This window comes from Erigeron canadensis, chromosome 6, assembly GCF_010389155.1.
Source record: "Erigeron canadensis isolate Cc75 chromosome 6, C_canadensis_v1, whole genome shotgun sequence".
In the NCBI taxonomy this organism is placed as follows: domain Eukaryota; kingdom Viridiplantae; phylum Streptophyta; class Magnoliopsida; order Asterales; family Asteraceae; genus Erigeron; species Erigeron canadensis.
The window spans coordinates 40,907,656-40,927,713 of NC_057766.1; the positions used below are offsets into that span (position 1 = coordinate 40,907,656).

Consider the following 20,058-nt stretch of genomic DNA (forward strand, 5'->3'; position numbering starts at 1 on the left):
AAAACAAAAGTCAACATTAAGAAATCGAAAGTTATGATTGGTCGATAAGTTATTAGAGTAACCGTGCTTTAGTATAATAAAAGATATGGACAGGTGAGAGGCGACAAGCCGACAGCTAATTGAGCAAGGGAGGAGAAAGGATTGTTTTATTTTTTGGGACCGAGGTCTGAGGGTCGAGTAGAGGACTAGAGGGAATTCCAAAAATGGGCTTAGGACACTAAAAACATTTGGGCTTTGCAAAGAATTTACATTAATAACTTTTATTCTTTGGGCTGCCATAGATCGAGGTCACTGCCCCCAATATATTGCCCTGTTTGTGACATTGTTTTATGTATGAAAAACGTGGGACATGAAATAGTTCGATAAATGCATATAACATGGCAAGAAGTACATGATCGATTTTATTTATAGTTTCCTTAAAGATTGCATATCAACCAAATTACATGGAGAAGCAATCAACGAGCATCGTTAGCCGGAACCGGAGAGTCATATTGTTACCTTGGTCATTTTAGGGCCACCTAAACCCAATGCTTCAGCTTGCTAATATTCTATATTCCAAAGGCTTCAGTATTACCATCCTTCATACCAATTTCAATGCACCCAACACCACCAATTACCCTCACTTCACTTTCCGATCAATCCTTGATAACGATCCTGAAAGCCAACGCTTATTGTTGTCAGAAGGCATCCTGATCAGTTTTGCTAAGAACTTCATATTCAAACAAGATGGTGGAGATGCATTACGTGAAGAGCTGGAACGGTTGTTAGCTTAAGGTAAAGATGAACCCATATCGTGTTTGATCACTGATGCGCTTTGGCATTTTACACAATCTGTGGTTGATATATAGCCTTAACCTCCCAAGGCTTGTTTTATGGACAAGCAGCTTGTTCTCTATGGTTGTTCATAATTCAATATCACGTCTTGATGATCGTGGTTTCTTCAAACTTGACAATAGTCGTAAGTTTTTTCAATCTTTGCAACTTTTTCCTTTTTTTGTTATCTTGAAATATATTTTTTTTCGTAATGAGAAGCTCATTTGATTGTTTGATTTTTGATGGGTTTAATATTCGGATGAGCAAGTTGAAGAGTTTCCTTTCCTATATGTACTACTTTATAATACACTAGAAGAATACCCGCGCGTTGCAGCGGTAACAATTTTTTTTTTTTTTACCGTCTTTAGTAGTTTTTGCATGGTATTGTAACAAATTAGTCAAATAAGAGACCATAGTTCTAAGATCGGGTTTCATGAAGATATGCCATTGGTTTGTTGGATCAAACATTATCAACAAAATGAATATAGGCAAATGGCCCATCATTTATATCTTAAGAACCATAGGACCTCTGTACAAATGGAAACAAAATCATAATAAATACGCTACATATGATGATGGAAACCAAGATGGCCTAACATCTATAAATACATTACCAGCATTCACATATCATAGTTCTTCTTTCACTTGAAACTTCTCTTCCATGCCATTCATTACTTTTCGTTCAATGTAAATATGATAGTTAATCTTCAAAATCACATTCATTTCTATCAAATTTACATGCAACTGATGTATATCATAAGATGAACTAACCTTTAAATGCATTAAATTTACTCGTAGGTAGGCCATTATATTACCTTGGAGTTCTTAGGAAGCCTCCCGCTTTTGTTGCTGTCAAGTGTCAACAATATCATTGACTTTCTTTAGTAGGATGTTGAAACCAAAATTTATCAAGCATGGTGTGTTTGTCCCCGAATCGACCCAACCAATTTCGAACCAGCAGCTTATGTTCTGTAAAAAACATGTAGCTATACTACTAATCAATATCATATAGATGTTGCCTTGTGTAAAACATGCTATAATTGGATTACCATGACTGAAATGAGGTACATAGAATGAATACAACACGATAAAGAGTCAGATGAGCACATATGAAATGGACACCACTCGGCTATTTGGCGAGCATCATCGACCCTGTCACAATACAAAAACAGTCAGCATGTGATTAAAGATCTTTTAATAGAAGTAGCAATTGTGGCCATGATGACCCATATAAATATAATTTTGGTCATACACATTATCAAGTAATCTCTACCCAGTAAACAAAATAAACAAATAAAAGTATCCTGGAATCTATTAGCTCAAAGTCTCAAACCGCTTTATAATGCTATATGACTATAAGTTTTATTTAAGTTGTAGGAAATTGAAATTGCCTTTTACGAATAAAACTAATCAATATCATAATCAAAACAAAACAAAACAAAATCATTAATTAAAATATTCTTCCAAAATGAAATACACATCTTTTGATTCATCAAAACAGCTTATCAACACCAAAATAGCTTATCAATGTCATTAAAAGTCCCTTTAATATCTCGAGCTACTTGTTTGTCCAAAAAGTGACACCAAAGTAACTTTCTGCCGTTCGGGAAAAAAGAGTGACACCAACTTAACCAATGTGGAAGGGTATGGAACAAATATTTTCAAACTTTACACATATATAGAATTCAAAAATCTTATTCATATAACAAAGAAAGAATTATCCAACTATAGACTCAAACACACATAATCTCTCATCCTACAATCAAACATCTAGCACAACTCATATTAAGTTAAAAAAATCTTCATTTTTACAGAAAAGGTGAATCAAGTGATATAAGAGGCAAATATACCATGTTTTAGCACTTCATTGTCTCGACCAAGAGATTCAGTTGTTGTAGGAAAAGAGCTTCAATAATAACAAATCATCATCCTGAAGCGGAAAACAATTTTATAAACATTGATACATACATACATCTATATACTAAACTAATCGAACATCTATCATTTATCTACTATATTAAAGCTTGAAATTTAACCTTGAAATGTACATACAACAAAGAGAGAAAGGCGAAAGTTTTTTTCAAGCTCACATAGCCCCATCACCCTCTCTTCTGCAGATTTGTCATAAAAGTAAATCTCTTTGACACATTCCCTGAAACCATTGGGTGATCAAGAGTTCAGAAAATATGTATACATGGGTTATACATAACTATGAACCATGGTAGTTAGTCACGACTCACGACATAGCTGAATGTATACAATGTGTGTATGACCATCAAGGTGTTCAACTATACTCCCATTGTAGAAACATAAGTCTTATCTGCATTTGGAATATAATTACCAGTTATTAAATTAAATATATATATACAATAGCCTCAATAATAATAGGGAACAAAAGAATCTCTTAAATCTTACTCTGTTCCAAAAATGCCAAGTAACATAAAAGTTCTAACAACAGCCTCACTAATCTAAAAAACCCAAACTCCTTTATCGAACATACCAAACCAAAGTTACTAACTAATCAATCATACACAAACTAAAATCATGTACATTAACAAAGAAAGAAACAAATTTCAAAACCCGACACAAATAAAAGCCTCGATGAAGAGACCTGAGTTTTATACTATGGTTAGCTTCTTCCACAACCCTATAAATCAGCCACATTTTATTTTCTATTTTCTATTTGAAAGGGCAAAGACAGATTTCGTATGAGAAATTGAGAATGTAAAAAATAGAAAATTCATTGAAAGGAACGTGTGCAGTTAACAGATTTGAAATGGAAATAAAAAACAATAGAATGAATGTGGCACAGATGGTGTGTGTGATGGCGGTGGGTTTAGTTCCGAAGATACAGGTAGCATATGTTTCTGCCATTTTATTTAAATTTATTTAAAAATCAAAATACAAACCCTAATAATCACGATTCAAACAATGAAAGAAAAAAAATCGATTGAAATTAATTGGTTGATTGCGAGGGTTTTATGGTGAGATCGTGGTTGCCGGCGAGTGGTTCCGGCGATAAAGTTGCCGACAGATATAATAGCCGCCTGTTGTGGTGGTGATGCAAAATATGCCGGCGATGGTGGCTGATGGTGAAGATCTGAGAAGTCCGAGAGAGGGAAGATATCGATATGCAATTATCCAGAGTCTGTCTTTTTTCTCTTTGTTTAGGGGGATGAACGGAGGAGGGATGTGGGAGGAGAATGGTCAAGAGTAATTTCGGTATTTTAAAGACGGAGATACTAAAAATAAAAATAGCCCTTTTTTTATATAAGGTAATATAGATATAGTAAATTTGTATCTTAACCTATTTTACATTTATATCATTTTATATCGAGAAAAATGAATATTACGTTATCAATTTCCCATCACCTAAGTTTAGGTGTAAAAACTTTAACATATTAATTTTTTAAATATTTTTTTTGTCTTAAATAAATAATTAGGCCCTTATGAATTTTATGTACTGAAATATTATATTATGACCTAACCTTAATTATGAAAAAACCTCATATTCTCATTTTTTTATATTTATAATAATTACTTTTTGCTAACGAATATTTTGTTATATTTAAACTTTTTGTTTTGTAAATATACAAATCAAAATCATTAGTATGTGTTAAATGAAAAATACACAACAAAATCAATTAGTTTATAAACAATCATACCAATTATAACATATAAAGGATATACAGTAATAAGTTAATAAAAAATATTCTTATATTTTAGTTTCTTTATCATACTTTTTTATTAATATTTGAATGTTTAATTTATAACTTAATAAAAACGAAATCAAAATTAAAACAGAATCAAACCGAACCAGAAACTCAACAAACCAAACTAAACCAGATTCAATAGTTTTGGTTTTTTAGAAACCGATAAGATCGATTGGGGTTTCTATCTTGAGCCAAAACCAACCTATACCTAGTCCCAATATATATACGTGACAACCTCAACCATTAGTCATGGTGACAGGTCCCAACACATGATGTATACAACTTAGAAACTAGCCACACAAACCATAAAGAAAAGTGAGTATGGGACTGTTATGCATTTAACTTGGGTAAAAACCCCTCACATACCAATATTTTAATATTTTGAATAAATGCTTGGCTCCCCATGATTTTTATGGTTTAAAAAAAAAGTATATGAGAGATTTTTCCTAACTTAGGTGTCTAAAAATTTCATATTCCCTCCCCCCACCATTCCCCCATATATATATATATATATATATATATATAAGGGGGAGATCTCTCATATAAGGGTATCAGAGCCATTTTGATTTTTAAAATAAGGGGGAGATGGAGAATAAATCCATTTTAATAAACGATTATGAAGAATCTAAAGAAAACATGACTGAAATTTTAAATTTCAATGAAAATGAAAAAGGTTTTGTATCAGATTACATGATTAGTTTTGATCAACATACAAAAATTAATAAGCTTAAATTCAAGCTTGATTCAAGACATGTTTTTAATCAGTCTGGATATTTACAGAGTTTAGTTTCAAAAGCTTTTACTCGAAAAAATTAAATCTTTTACTGTTTTAATACTGAAGAACTTTCAGTAGATATAAAAGATACTTCTGGAGAAGTTTATTTACCACTTTTAACCAAAGGTGAAATAGCAAAAAGGCTATTAAGTGTTAGACCAGATTTAAGAAAGTCTCTTAATATGGTTCATATAGGAGCTGTAAAAATTCTCCTAAAAGCACAATTCAGAGATGGAATTAACTTTCCAATAAAAATGGCACTCGTTGACAATAGAATTGTTAACAGACAAGATGCTCTATTAGGGGCAGCACAAGGAAATTTAGCATATGGTAAATTCATGTTTACTGTTTATCCTAAATTCGCATTACATAGAGAGTCTAGAGATTTTGATAAGTCTTTAAGCTTTATACACTAATGTGAATGAACTGACCTTATAGAACCAGGTAATAAAGTATTTACGGTTAATTATTTAATCGCATATGCTATTACAAATAATACTCATTCAATAGAGTATAAAGAAAAAGAGAATATCACAATGGAAGATATATTCTCAGAAATTGGAACTGTAGAAGGCAGTAAATTTACTGAACCATCACAGTTACAAGAAAATTGGGCAATGAATATTACGCGAAATAAAAAGGTTTTACACCAAAGGCCTAGATATAGTCTTTCTAATTCTTTAAGATTAAGTGAACCTAGTTCATCTGAAATCTCTTCTGATTTAATGAGATCAATGTCTGAAAGAATAGACAAATATGGAGAAATCCTCAAAGAGGTAGTAGGAATTTAATATGTCCTCACAACCAATTATTGAAGTCTTGTCTATGATAGACGAAGAAATTAGTCAAGAAGAAGCTAGGATATTAACCTATCTTACTAGAATAAACCAGCTTAAAACCAATTTTATGCTGAATACAAAAAACAAGGCTTTTGCCATAAAAAATCTTAAAAGAAGAATCTCATCTTCTAAACAAAAAATTATTGATTTAAAATCAAGAAGAACTATTATTTCTACAATATGAGTTCTCTAGCAAAAATCGAAGAATTAATTAAAAAAGTAGATAATTTATCTACAAATGAGAATTTAGAAGCAATTGTTGCTAAAATCATCCAAGATTTATCAGAAAAAATTGATAAAGTTGAAAAAACACAAATTCTAGTTGAAACTCACAAACTAGAAGAAACACAAAAACTAGATATTATGGAAGAATCTAGTCAAAATAGTCTTTCTAAAAGAAGATGTCAAAAATATACATTTCCTAACTTTAATGTTGGAAATTCTTCATTAGGAGACTCTACGAATCCTAATGCATTAACATGGCCTTTTGGGTCAAATTCAAAAAAATATGGATATCATTAAAAGATAACCAACATTAATGAGTTCTATTACTGAAAAGTTAGAACCAATCCTTATTAAATGAACACTACATTTAAATGGGGGGATGATAAAGAAATTCATTCTTATGAAAATCTTCAAAAAGAATTAGTTTATTCAAATATAACTAATCCAAATTCCATTTATGTTAAAGGAAAAATCTTTTTAAAAGGATATAAAACAATTACATTACATTGTTATGTAGATACATGAGCTAGTCTCTGTTTGGCAAGCAAACATGTTATTCCAGAAAATCTATGGGAAAATACTCCTAAAGAGATTAAAGTAACAATTGCAAACCAAGAATCCATTAAAATAGACAAAGTTTGTAGAAATTTAGTTGTCTATTTATCAGGAGAACCATTTCCCATTCCTACAATTTATCAACAGGAATCTGGTATGGATTTACTCTTAGGAAACAATTTCTGTCAACTATATGGTCCATTTACCCAATGGCTTGATAGAATATCTTATCATCTTAATCAAGAAATGATTTTGATAAAAAAGATAACAAAGGCTTTCCAAGTTGGAAAACCAGATTTTCTTGAATCCATGAAAAAGAATACAAAAATCAAACAAATTCCCGGAACTAATATAGCTCAGGAAATTATAAAAACTGAAGAAAAATGTTTCTTAATAGACATACAAAAATATCATATGATAGAAAATTTACTTGAAAAAGTATGTTCAGAAAATCCAATAGATCCTGAAAAATCAAAAAATTGGATGAAAGCATCTATTAAATTAATAGATCCAAAAACTATCATTAGGGTAAAACCTATGAAATATAGTCCTCAGGACAGAGAAGAATTTAGTAAACAAATCAAAGAACTTCTTGATTTAAAACTAATCAAACCAAGTAAATCTCCTCATATGTCTCCTGCATTTTTAGTTGAAAATAGAAAAAAGAAGAGGTAAAAAACGATTGGTTGTTAACTATAAGTCAGTTAATAACGTCACAATTGGTGATAGTCATAATCTTCCTTGCATGCAAGAATTACTAACTCTTTTAAGAGGAAAAACAATATTTTCTACTTTCGATTGCAAAAGTGGATTTTGGCAAGTATTGCTAGATGAAGAATCTCAGTTATTAACTGCATTCACATGTCCAGATTGTCATTATCAATGGAAGGTAGTTCCTTTTGGATTAAAACAAGCACCTAGCATATTCCAAAGACATATGCAAAATGCTTTAAGAGGATTAGAAAATTATTGCACCGTCTATGTAGACGATATTATAGTTTTCTCAAATTCTAAAGAAAAACATTATTTTCATGTTTTGTCAGTTTTAAAAACAATTGAAAAATATGGAATCATTCTTTCAAAAAAGAAAGCAAATCTTTTTAAAACAAAGATAAACTTTTTGGGTCTTGAAATTGACCAAGGAACCCATTGTCCACAAAAACACATTTTAGAAAATTTGCATAAATTTTCGGATACTATTGAAGACAAAAAGCATCTTCAAAGATTCTTAGGCGTATTAACATATGCTGAAGGATATATTCCTAAGCTTGCAGAGCTTAGAAAACCATTACAAACAAAATTGAAAAAAAATTATGTTTGGGAGTGGAAACTATCTGATACAGATTACATTAAAAAGATAAAGAAAAACTTAATCAGTTTTCTAAAACTTTATCTTCCACAAAAAGAAGATTTTCTTATCATAGAAACTGATGCTTCTAATAAATTTTGGGGCGGAGTTTTAAAGGCTAAAACCACAGAAAAAGAAGAAGTATGCAAATATACTTCAGGAAGCTTCAAACAAGCAGAAAGAAATTACCACAGTAATGAAAAAGAATTACTAGCGGTAAAAAAAATACTATTTCAAAGTTTTCTATTTATTTAACTCCGGTTAAATTTTTAGTAAGAACAGATAATAAAAATTTTACTTATTTCCTTAAAACAAAAAATTTCTGGAGATAATAAACAAGGACGTCTTGTCAGATGACAGATGTGGTTTTTAAGATATTCCTTTGAAATTGAACATCTTGAAGGAACAAAAAATGTCCTGGCAGATTGCTTAACCCATGACTTTCAAAATGTATAAGCAATAATGCAGACACTTTTGTTATAAATAGCATTCAAAAAGTCTTTGAATAAAGAAAAAGACATCTATTTTCCATTTTTAGAAAGGGGGAATAATGAATGAGCTTAAGGCATTTCGCCTAAAAGAAAAAATTCTTTTGATCGAATTAAAAGCTATTCAAGAAAAAATAGCTCTTTATGACGAAAGTCTAACAACTGTTAATTCAGAACAGGAATCCGCAAGGATAAAATCTGAGTCTATTCCCTCTCAAACGGTAAAGGGTAAAGAAAAAGAAAATCCGTTGACTCCTATTGCTTTGAAAAAAAGCAAAAAGAAAGTTAATGAAGAACTACAATCTTCATCTAGTCCAGCAGCAAACGGCTTTGGTAAAGACACAAAAAATCCGTTGATGGCTGATAGTTTGCCAAAAACTGGAACAGTCTCTCTCAGACCAAGTTACGCTCTACAAGAGCCCACAAACTCCAAGTATTATGTCATTTTCGAAGGCGAATACAGAGGAATTTATGAAGACTGGGGAATTGTCTCCAAATATGTTACTGGAAATTCTTTTCCATACAAAAAATATAAAACGCTGTTACAAGCCCAATAAGAAGCTACTCGCTATTCGGCACAATTTGGAAAGAAAGAAATACCATTAAAGGTAACCTTCTACTAAACCATTGATGAGCAAGTCCAAGCGATGAAGAAAAAGCTTTGTAAAAAGCTAATAGCAATGACTAAAAGTCATATTACGATTATTGCTAAGAATCTTCAACAGAAGAAAAATAATTCTAGTGGTCCCTCCACTAATAAAGAATCTCTTTATACAGACGAAGAAATATAAACCCAGCACATGTAGCTGTCGATCAAGAAACGTCTTGGATGACGAAAGAAGAAAGATAAAACTCAACACATGCAGTTGTCGAGCAAAAAAACGTCAGGGATGACGACTTTTTATTTGTCTTGTAATAAACCACTTCCATTATATAAGGAAGATGGATCATTTAGTTTAGGGCATCTCAACTTGTAATCACATCCCATCCTACACACACCCTTCACATTTTCTCTCATTGTAGAATATGATAATTAGGGAGTAGTTTCTCCATTAAGGAGAAATAATGTAAATTATCAAGAAGTTTCTTATCTTCGGATAAGAGACAGTTATGAAATAAAACTATATTTTCTAGTTATCTATCTTTTTTTCTAAATATTTGTCATTGTTAAACCTGGAGACCCTGAAGCCATGATGAAGTACCGTTTAGGCAGGAGGCCGCTAGGGAAATATTGGTTGGGTTTGGTCACTAGCAGAAACAGAATTCAGAAGATATAAAGAAAAGGTACGTTACTCATAACTGTTAAAACAACTTTATATGGTAATTTACTTATTCTCCTTAAAACTAAAAACTTGATAAAAATCAAAACATATAAAATTGATATGCAGACAAACATGTCCATGTTAATTTTGCAACTCATAAATTTGGTTATGCCAAGAATTAAAGGTTACTCACAAGATATGACTAAAAGTCTATCATTAAGTATGTGGTTCACCACAATTATGACTAATTCAATCTTTATGATTGTTTACGTCAAATTAAAGAAAGGCTTTATTGCCAATAAAGACTAGAAATTTGTAAGACTTTGATTAATTATGGTCTTATATTCAACATCCCTCAAAGAGGAAATACATCGGGTTAATCAAGAGATTATCCGTACAAAAAATATAATTAAAACAATACATGATTCTATTATAAGACATCCTATTAATAAAAGCAATGATATAGAACATCTATATAGAATTGAATTTCATATATTTAGATTAAATGAAACAATGAAATGCTTGACTCGACAGATATTTTAAATATGAGTCTACATCATAATTTCTTAAAACAAGAAATTAAAAGAATTAATCAAGAGATTATTCTTAATAAACAACTGATCCAGTTGTTATCAGATTTCGGTTATCCGAAATCCAGCCTACCGGCGAAGAGATATAGCTCAAATAATTGAGTTAAAATTCTATCTAGTTGAACTAGAACAAGAACTGAGACTGTTGTCTCTACATATCTTTTAATTAAGACCATTCCACACTTCCAACTGATCCAGTTGTTATCAGATTCGGTTATCCGAAATCCAGCCTACCGGCGAAGAGATATAGCTCAAATAATTGAGTTAAAACTCTATCTAGTTGAACTAGAACAACAACTGAGACTGTTGTCTCTCTCTCTCTCTCTCTCTCTATATATATATATATATGGTAAAGTTATTTTGAGAACCCTTTTTTTGCGAGAACCTTTGAGAACTTTTCAAATCAAGCCCAACCGATGATTGTTCTTTACATGAAAATTGTTTTTTGATTGTTTTCTGAATAACTTATGTGTAATTTTAAAGTTTATAATTGTGTGGAGGCAGTGATTATCATCTGTTATACATATATGTGATTATGTGGAGATTTGGATTCTTGATCACAAGTACACGTATATTGCTATGATCACATGTATGCAAGTCGATCACATGTAATCATAGCAATATTCGTGCATATATGATCAGGAATCCAAATCTCCATATAATTGTATAACGGATGATAATCTATGCCTCCACACAATTATAAACTTTAAAATTACACATAAGTTATTCAGAAAACAATCAAAAAACAATTTTCATGCATGTAAAGAAGAATCATCGGTTGGAGTTGATTTGAAAAGTTATCAAAGGTTCTCGGCAAAAAAAGGGTTCTCAAAATAACTTTTCCCTATATATATATATAGGGGAAAGATAATTTGAGATAAACTAAAAAAAGTCCAAAAAAGGATCATTGATTTTCGTAACTTACACACCACCATTATCATCTACTACGATATACAAGACTTTTTTGTAAAAACACTAAGACTTTCCGGCGACGGGCCCATGTGTAAGTTAACTTACACATGATTTTTCTGTGGGCCCGTCGTTGGAAAGTCTTAGTGTTTTTACAAAAAAACCTTACACATGATTTTCTGGTGGCCCGTCGCCAGAAAGTCTTAGTGTTTTTACAAAAAAACCTTGTATATCGTAGTAGATGATGATGGTGTACAAAAATTAATGGTCATAGTTGGTCCTAAAATAAGATGTGGTCTCAAAATATCTCACCCCTATATATATATATATTATTTATTTTTTCAATTGTTTTTAGAAAGTGTAAAAAAATATGCTATAATTGTTTATGTTAATAGTGTGTATGAATATTTAACATTTCTAAAAGTGAAAAATATATTTTACAAAAAATTAGTATATAAGTTAGCAATGCATAATTATAATTGTGAATATATAACTGCCCGATAATAATGAAACATCAACTCTTTATATTTCATAACATCTTAATTAGCTCGATAATTTGATACATATGTTAATTAATGCATAAAGTTTTATTTGTAGGTATAACTTAATTATGGCTATTTCATATATCACTCTCTCTAATTAATAATTAAGTCGTACTTGACGGCCTATATATGTAGATAAGTACGTTAAAGTTAGGATCGGATTATTTTGCTGACAACTGGGAGAAATTTATTCCAAAATGACACACGTTATTGTTAGTAGTGTTTGGTAGACCATAGTTATTAAGTACAATTTGGAGACAAGGACACTTTGGCATGCCACAAAATCAAGTTCGATATAGCTAGGAAAGAAACTCAAAAGAAACAACCAGCTGAAGTCAAGTGACGAAGGTACTTACGTTACGTAGAACATTTAACATCCATATATATACTGTTGTTGTTGAATTTGGTGTAGCAATCGACTATATAGAATATATAGCCAAAAAAAAACAGAGAGTACGTACAGTACAACAGCATCTATATATATATTCAGCCTGATTCCTGAACATAGAGACCAAGGGAATTAATCGGTACCGATTAAAATAACAGCAACCGATGGCAACTGATCACCACAAGAGAATAATATTATTTCCCCTGCCTTTCCAGGGTCATATCAATCCCATGCTTCAGCTAGCAAACTGTTGAAATATTAATGTATTTCTAGAAACTACTAGAATAAATTAGTCGTAGTAAAAGTTAGAATTAACTAGGATTATCTAGAATCATTTAGATATTTGGTTAGTGTTTAATTACTAGAAATTTCTAGATTAGTCTAACCGACTTTGAAGGCCTATAAATATGGCCATCTTGTAACATATGGATGTAACAATAACAACATCAACAACTTCAATCAATAAAATCTAAGTTTATTTCTATCTAGTCCATCACATATTCAAACTCTTCTAAATCCCCTCATCATCAATTAGCATCTAAACTATATTTAAGCATCACATAAATAACTAAAACTCATAACAATTCTAACAAGTGGTATCAAGAGCCGTGTTGGGCGTTTACTAAAAATACACCATGACTACCGTTGGTGCATACAATATTCCCGTTCCTATCTTTGATGGTGACAACTATGACTTTTGGAGTATCCGAATGAAGACATATTTCCAAGCACAAAGCTTGTGGGATATTGTCGAAGTCGGGTTCACAACTCCAAAAGATGTCGAAACTCTGCCTGCGGATCAAAAAGAAAAACACAACAAAAATGTTGTGAGAAATGCTGCCGCCCTAGGCTACATTCAACAAGCCGTGACGCCATCTATTTTTCCACGTATCATGGGAGCTACAACAGCCAAGGAGGCGTGGAAAACTCTTCAAGAAGAATTTCAAGGAAGTGTCAAGGTGAGATCCGTCAAGCTACTAACCCTAAGGCGAGATTTTGAAAATTTAAAAATGAAAGATTTTGAGACCGTCAAAGATTACTACTCTAAAATCAAAGAAGTAGTAAATCAAATGAGAGCCTATGGAGACTATATAACCGACAAAAGGATTGTTGAAAAAATACTTATTAGCATGCCTGAAAAATATGATCATGTCGTTACTGCTATTGAAGAGTCAAAAGACATTGAGACTCTTTCAGTAATAGAACTAATGGGCTCTCTAGAAGCATATGAGGCTAGACTGAGCCGGCGAAGTGATGACTCACTTGAAAGTGCCTTTCAGTCTAAACTCAGAATGAGGTCTCAAAAATCTAACAGTGAGGGGAAAAGAAATTTTGAAGAAAAATCAAGAGGAGGAGAAAAACCCAAAACCGGGTTTGATCAGAGAAGAAAAAGCTACCCTCCATGTGGTATTTGTAAAAAGACAAACCACCTGGAAAAAGATTGTTTCCACAAAGGAAAGCCACAATGTAATAACTGCAAAAGATTTGGACATTTAGAAAAAGATTGTCGACTAAAACAAAATCATCGAGCTAACTACACGAAAGAAGACGGAGATACACCGGAGAACAATAATCAACTATTCTACGCGTGTCATGCTGCGAATGAACAAAAGGAAGATATTTGGTTCATCGACAGTGGCTGTAGCAACCACATGACCGGAGATGAGAAATTATTCAGCAGCATCAACACGTCAGTAAAGTCCCGTGTCAAATTAGGGAATGGAGCACTCGTTGACACTAAAGGAAAAGGTACGATAGATGTCCAAACTAGTAACTGCACGAGATCCGTCAAGGATGTTCTTCTAGTTCCAAGCTTAGCAAGTAACTTGCTAAGTGTTGGCCAAATGATGGAGCATGGCTACTCTTTACACTTTGAAGATGAGACATGCGTTATTCGTGACAAGAAAAATAATAACAAATTAATTGCCGAAGTCAAAATGGAAAATAGAAATTTTCCACTTTGTTGGCATTACATCAAAGACACGGCCATGAAAGCTCAAGTCGAAGAATCATGGCTATGGCATCGAAGATTTGGCCACTTCAATTTTCACGCACTAAAGTTCCCCAACAGAAAAATATGATGAGGGACTTGCCTGGCATAGAGGAGATCACTGATACATGTGAAAGCTGTATGATGGGCAAGCAACATCGAAAACCTTTCCCTCGTGATAACGCTTGGAGAGCAAGGAGTATTCTAGAATTGGTACACACTGACGTATGTGGACCAATGAGAACTCCATCTCATAACCAATCCAGGTACTTCATCCTCTTCATAGATGATTATTCTAGAATGACCTGGGTATACTTCATGCGTGAAAAATCAGAAGTTTTCACGATATTCAAGAAATTCAAAACTTTCGTTGAAAAGAAAAGTGGCCATTATATAATAACACTAAGGAGCGATAGAGGAAAAGAATACACTTCTAGAGAATTTAATAAATTTTGTGAAGATGAAGGAGTTCACCGCCAACTAACAGTTGGTTACGCTCCCGAACAAAACGGTGTCTCTGAACGTAAAAACAAAACTGTAATGGAAATGGCCAAAACTATGATACATGAAAAAGGCCTTCCAAACAGATTCTGGGCAGAAGCTGTATACACGGCTGTATACTTGCTAAATAGATGTCCGACGAAGGCTGTGGAAAATAAAACTCCGATAGAAGCATGGAGTGGAAAGAAGCCATCAGCAAAACATCTACGAGTATTTGGATGTATCTGCTACATCCACATTCCAAAGGAGAAACGTCACAAGCTCCAAGAAAAATCAGATAAAGGAATATTCTTGGGCTATAGCACACAATCAAAAGGCTATCGAGTTTATAACCTAAAGTCAAATAAGCTCGTGATCAGCCGAGATGTGGAGTTTGATGAAGAAGCTTCTTGGAATTGGGAGAAAGAGAAAGTTGATAAACAGATATATCTTCCAAAAATATCTATGGAGACTCCTACTCAACAACCACTACAAATAGAAGATTCTGGAAGAGATGAAAGTACAGGAGAAACGAGCCCCACTACACCAACTTCTTCACCGTCAACATTACCTTTAACACAAGAGGAATCAAGTTCGGAGTCAACACCTGGAAGAGTCAAAACATTAACTGAAGTCTACGAGACTTGCAACTACACATCTCTAGAACCTGAAAGCTATGAAGCTGCTGCCAAAGACGAAAAATGGGTGACAACTATGAATGAAGAAATCAAGATGATCGAGAAAAACAATACATGGGAGTTAGTTGATCTCCCCAAAAATAAAGAAATCATTGGAGTTAAGTGGGTCTACAAAACAAAACTTAACCCCGATGGTTCTATTCAAAAACATAAAGCAAGACTAGTGGCTAAAGGCTACTCACAACAACCTGGAGTCGACTACAATGAAACTTTCGCACCTGTAGCTCGACTTGATACTATAAGATCACTTGTGGCATTAGCAGCTCAAAGAAGATGGAAGATTCATCAACTAGATGTGAAATCAGCCTTTCTAAATGGGTTTTTGGAAGAAGAAATATACGTAGAGCAACCACAAGGATTCATCACGAAAAGAAAAGAAGATCAGGTTCTCAAGCTAAAGAAAGCTTTATATGGACTAAAACAAGCTCCACGAGCTTGGTATAGTCGTATTGACAGCTACTTCACAAGTTCTGGATTCAGGAGGAGTGAAAGTGAGCCTACGCTCTACATCAAAACCCAAGGTAACTCTGACACTCTCATTCTTTCCTTATATGTCGATGACCTAATATATACGGGAAATAATGAGAGAATGATACAAGAGTTTAAACATGACATGATGAAAACATTCGAGATGAGCGACCTTGGATTGATGCACTATTTTCTTGGCATCGAAATTAGTCAAGAAAATGAAGGCATCTTTATATGCCAAAAGAAATATACCGAAAACCTCCTGAAAAAATTCAAACTATACGGTTGTAAAACCGTAGCCACACCATCAGTTGCCAATGAGAAGATGAGAAAAGAAGATGGATTTGAGAAGGCGGATACTTCAAGATTCAGAAGTCTCATTGGAAGTCTACTCTACCTAACAGCTACAAGACCAGATATTATGTACGCAACAAGTCTGCTATCCAGGTTCATGCAAAACCCTACTCAGATACATTATGGAGCTGGAAAACGAATATTAAGATACTTGCAAGGTACCATGAACTATGGAATATGGTACAAGCCCACTACAGACTCAAAGCTGCAAGGATATACAGACAGTGATTGGGCCGGATCGGTGGATGACATGAAAAGTACTTCTGGATACGTATTCACACTTGGATCTGGAGTAATCTCATGGGCGTCTAAAAAGCAAGATACAGTGGCACAATCATCAGCAGAAGCCGAATATGTTGCAGCCGCAAATTCAGCAAATCAAGCTATATGGCTAAGGAGAATTCTAGAAGATATGGGCGAAACACAAGATGAAGCTACAAAAATATTCTGCGACAACAAGTCCTCAATTGCAATGGCAAGGAACCCCGTGTTTCACGGAAGAACAAAGCATATCTCCATCAAGTATCACTTTCTTCGAGAAGTGTCGGCAAAGAAAGAGATTGAGCTACACTACTGCAAGACTGAAGAACAAGTTGCAGATATTTTCACTAAAGCATTGCCAAGACCAAAGTTCGAGTTCTTGCGTAACATGCTTGGAGTAACATCGAAATACATTAAGGAGGAGTGTTGAAATATTAATGTATTTCTAGAAACTACTAGAATAAATTAGTTGTAGTAAAAGTTAGAATTAACTAGGATTATCTAGAATCATTTAGATATTTGGTTAGTGTTTAATTACTAGAAATTTCTAGATTAGTCTAACCGACTTTGAAGGCCTATAAATATGACCATCTTGTAACATATGGATGTAACAATAACAACATCAACAACTTCAATCAATAAAATCTAAGTTTATTTCTATCTAGTCCATCACATATTCAAACTCTTCTAAATCCCCTCATCATCAATTAACATCTAAACTATATTTAAGCATCACATAAATAACTAAAACTCATAACAATTCTAACACAAACATTCTACATGCCCATGGAACTTTTAAAATAACTATCGTACACACCGAATACAACTCTCCGCCAAACCAATCAAACTATCCTCACTTCACCTTCAAGTCCATCAAGGACAACTTCTCCGAGATCGTAAATCAGTTGGCTTGGAACCCAGACTCCAGCTTTTACCTTAAGCACCTAAATACAAGCTGTGTAGATCCTTTTAGGGAATGTCTTGCCGGGTTGTTAAGAGAAACCGATAAAGAGCCGGTTGCTTGTGTGATCACAGATGCTGGATTCTACTTCACGCAGGCTGTTGCGGATGAGCTGAAGATTCCTCGGATGGTGCTCCGGACAAGCTGTCTTGGCTGCGTTCTTGCTTATACCCGTTTACCCTTTCACTCTAAGATGGATTGCTTTAAACTTACAAAAGAAGGTCAGTGTTTCCATATCTTACGTACACTATTCTTCCCACATTTTCTTATAAACTATCATTAATTAGTTAAAAAATAAATATAAGGAGGTTAATTAATTACTCGTAATACGGAGTAACAAGTAGTTAATTAAATTTAACTTAAATATGTGTCTTTTGTTTCAATAAACCTTTTAATATGCATGATTTAAGTCTTTAATTAACCATATATATGCCAATCAAAGTTGGAACTTTTTTAAGCTTGTTTGCGGAACCCGTAAGTTAACAATCTTTTTTTTCTTAATTTTCTAGATAGATATATGTTCGAGTTTCTCAAATTCGGATTTGAAGAAGTAATATATTAAAAACTATATAAAAAAGCACGGAGTAATTTGTTAAGATAAACATTGTGTCTACCAAATCCGACTGAAAATAATAAAAATAAATAATTGTACCTTGTTTTTATTATTTCCTTGTGTTGATTGTGGAAGGATTTTTGCCAACATTTGGCCGGGCCTGAGGGATGACACACAATCCAATGTATAAAATGAAATAAATAAGATGGTTGATTAACGTGTCATGTTTTCAGCCCGTCATCTCGTTTATTGAAGTTGAAAAATAACGTTTAATTAATGAGAAATGATCCCTACATAACAACTTTTAGCCATACATAATATTGTATGCATTATACAATTATACAGTACAACCATATAATGCATATATTTGTTGTGTTAGTTATGTTTTTCGAACCGTACTCACCCAGAAAGTATCATGAATTACCAGAATAATTATTTTTAACTCAAAATATTAATTAAGGAAAATGATCTCTACACAACTTATTTTTACCATACACAACAAATATATGTATTATATGGTTGTACTGTACAACTGTATAATTACTAACCCAAGCTACTAGGCGGTGGCCTGGTGAGTTAGTTATGTTCTCCGTACTTTGACTACATGTATTTCGTGCACTATATATGGGATGTACGGACCAAATCTTAGTCAATAAGCCATGTCGATCGGCTGATTTTAGTCAACAACATAGCACGAGTCATCAAATGTACATTCCACTAATGAGTGGTATCTTAAAAAAATTTAAACTTTTTATAAACATGTATGTAGGCCTATATTATTAGAGAATTAAAATGAGAATTTGCTTTGATCTTTTGGGTCCATATATATATGCATGTTTGTAGATTCACAATATGAATCATCAGTGGAAGAATATCCAATTATGAAATATAAAGACATCGCAAAGATCACTATCAACCCACAAGGCACGGGGGACTTCGTCGGCAACATGCTTAATGAGATGAAGGCGTCATCAGGAATCATTTGGAACACCTTCAAAGAACTCGAAGAATCACAACTAGACACGATTTCGCTAGATTTTAAGGTTCCAAACTTCACCTTGGGCCCATTCCACAAGTACTTCCCTGCATCATCGAGCAGCTTGATCCAACAAGACCGAACCATTCTTTCGTGGCTAGACACCCAGCCTCCCAAGTCGACCATATACGTAAGCTTTGGAAGTCTTGCAAATATAACCGAGTCCGAATTTCAAGAGGTGGCTCATGCGTTGTTTAAAATTGGTTTGCCATTCTTGTGGGTGGTTCGACCTGGAATGGTCCGTGGCTCAGAGTGGATCGAGTCATTACCTGAAAGGTTTCTAGAAAGAGTGGGTGACAGGGGACGAATAGTGAAATGGTCTCCTCAACAAGAAGTCCTAGCCCATCCAGCCACCGGGTGTTTTTGGACACATTGTGGATGGAATTCAACACTAGAGAGCATTTGTGAAGGAATTCCTATGATTTGTTCACCGTATTTTGTAGACCAACCAATAAATGCGAGATACGTGAGCGACGTATGGAAGATTGGCGTGTACTTAGAGGATGGGCTTGAAAGGGTGGGGATCGAGACGGCCATCAAAACAGTTATGATGAGTAAGGAAGGTGAAATGATGCGGGAAAGAATAACTTCTTTGAAGGAGAAGCTAAATAACTCTCTCCTTGATGGTGGTTCTTCTCATCAATCATTGATAAACTTGGTTGATTATATTTCAACACTCTAATTAAAATGATAAAATTACATATGGTTCACATGTACGTAATTTGTACCACAAGTGTTTGTTATAACAATTTAAGTTTACAGAAAAATAATATTAAAGAAAAGGGTTTATTTTCTTTACATATGCAATTC

The 20,058-nt window shown here is 33.4% G+C and overlaps 2 protein-coding genes and 1 long non-coding RNA gene across 10 annotated transcripts; 2 read left to right on the forward strand and 1 right to left on the reverse strand.

Annotated features, from left to right (window-relative positions):
- Window positions 1-1,280: 1,280 nt before the first annotated feature.
- Window positions 1,281-4,037, reverse strand: LOC122602743. Of its 8 annotated transcripts, none has more exons than XR_006324383.1 (6): window positions 3,425-4,037; window positions 3,054-3,133; window positions 2,850-2,965; window positions 2,664-2,743; window positions 1,863-1,965; window positions 1,281-1,799 (listed from the first exon to the last, which is right to left on the reverse strand). It is a non-coding gene; the product is annotated as an uncharacterized LOC122602743 (long non-coding RNA). The 8 variants fall into 8 exon arrangements; XR_006324382.1 differs by having other exon boundaries at window positions 3,229-4,037; XR_006324385.1 differs by having other exon boundaries at window positions 1,281-1,518; window positions 1,629-1,799; window positions 3,054-4,037.
- Window positions 4,038-5,555: 1,518 nt separating this feature from the next.
- On the forward strand, window positions 5,556-6,092 carry LOC122604903. The gene is made up of 2 exons (XM_043777761.1): window positions 5,556-5,631; window positions 5,740-6,092. The coding sequence occupies exons 1-2, from the start codon at window positions 5,556-5,558 to the stop codon at window positions 6,090-6,092; spliced, it is 429 nt and encodes a 142-aa protein (XP_043633696.1).
- Window positions 6,093-12,463: 6,371 nt separating this feature from the next.
- On the forward strand, window positions 12,464-20,048 carry LOC122602742 (UDP-glycosyltransferase 76B1-like). The gene is made up of 3 exons (XM_043775332.1): window positions 12,464-12,694; window positions 17,471-17,880; window positions 19,056-20,048. Exons 1-3 carry the CDS (start codon window positions 12,612-12,614, stop codon window positions 19,928-19,930), a joined length of 1,368 nt encoding a protein of 455 aa, XP_043631267.1. The 5' UTR covers window positions 12,464-12,611; the 3' UTR covers window positions 19,931-20,048.
- The last annotated feature ends 10 nt before the right edge of the window (window positions 20,049-20,058 follow it).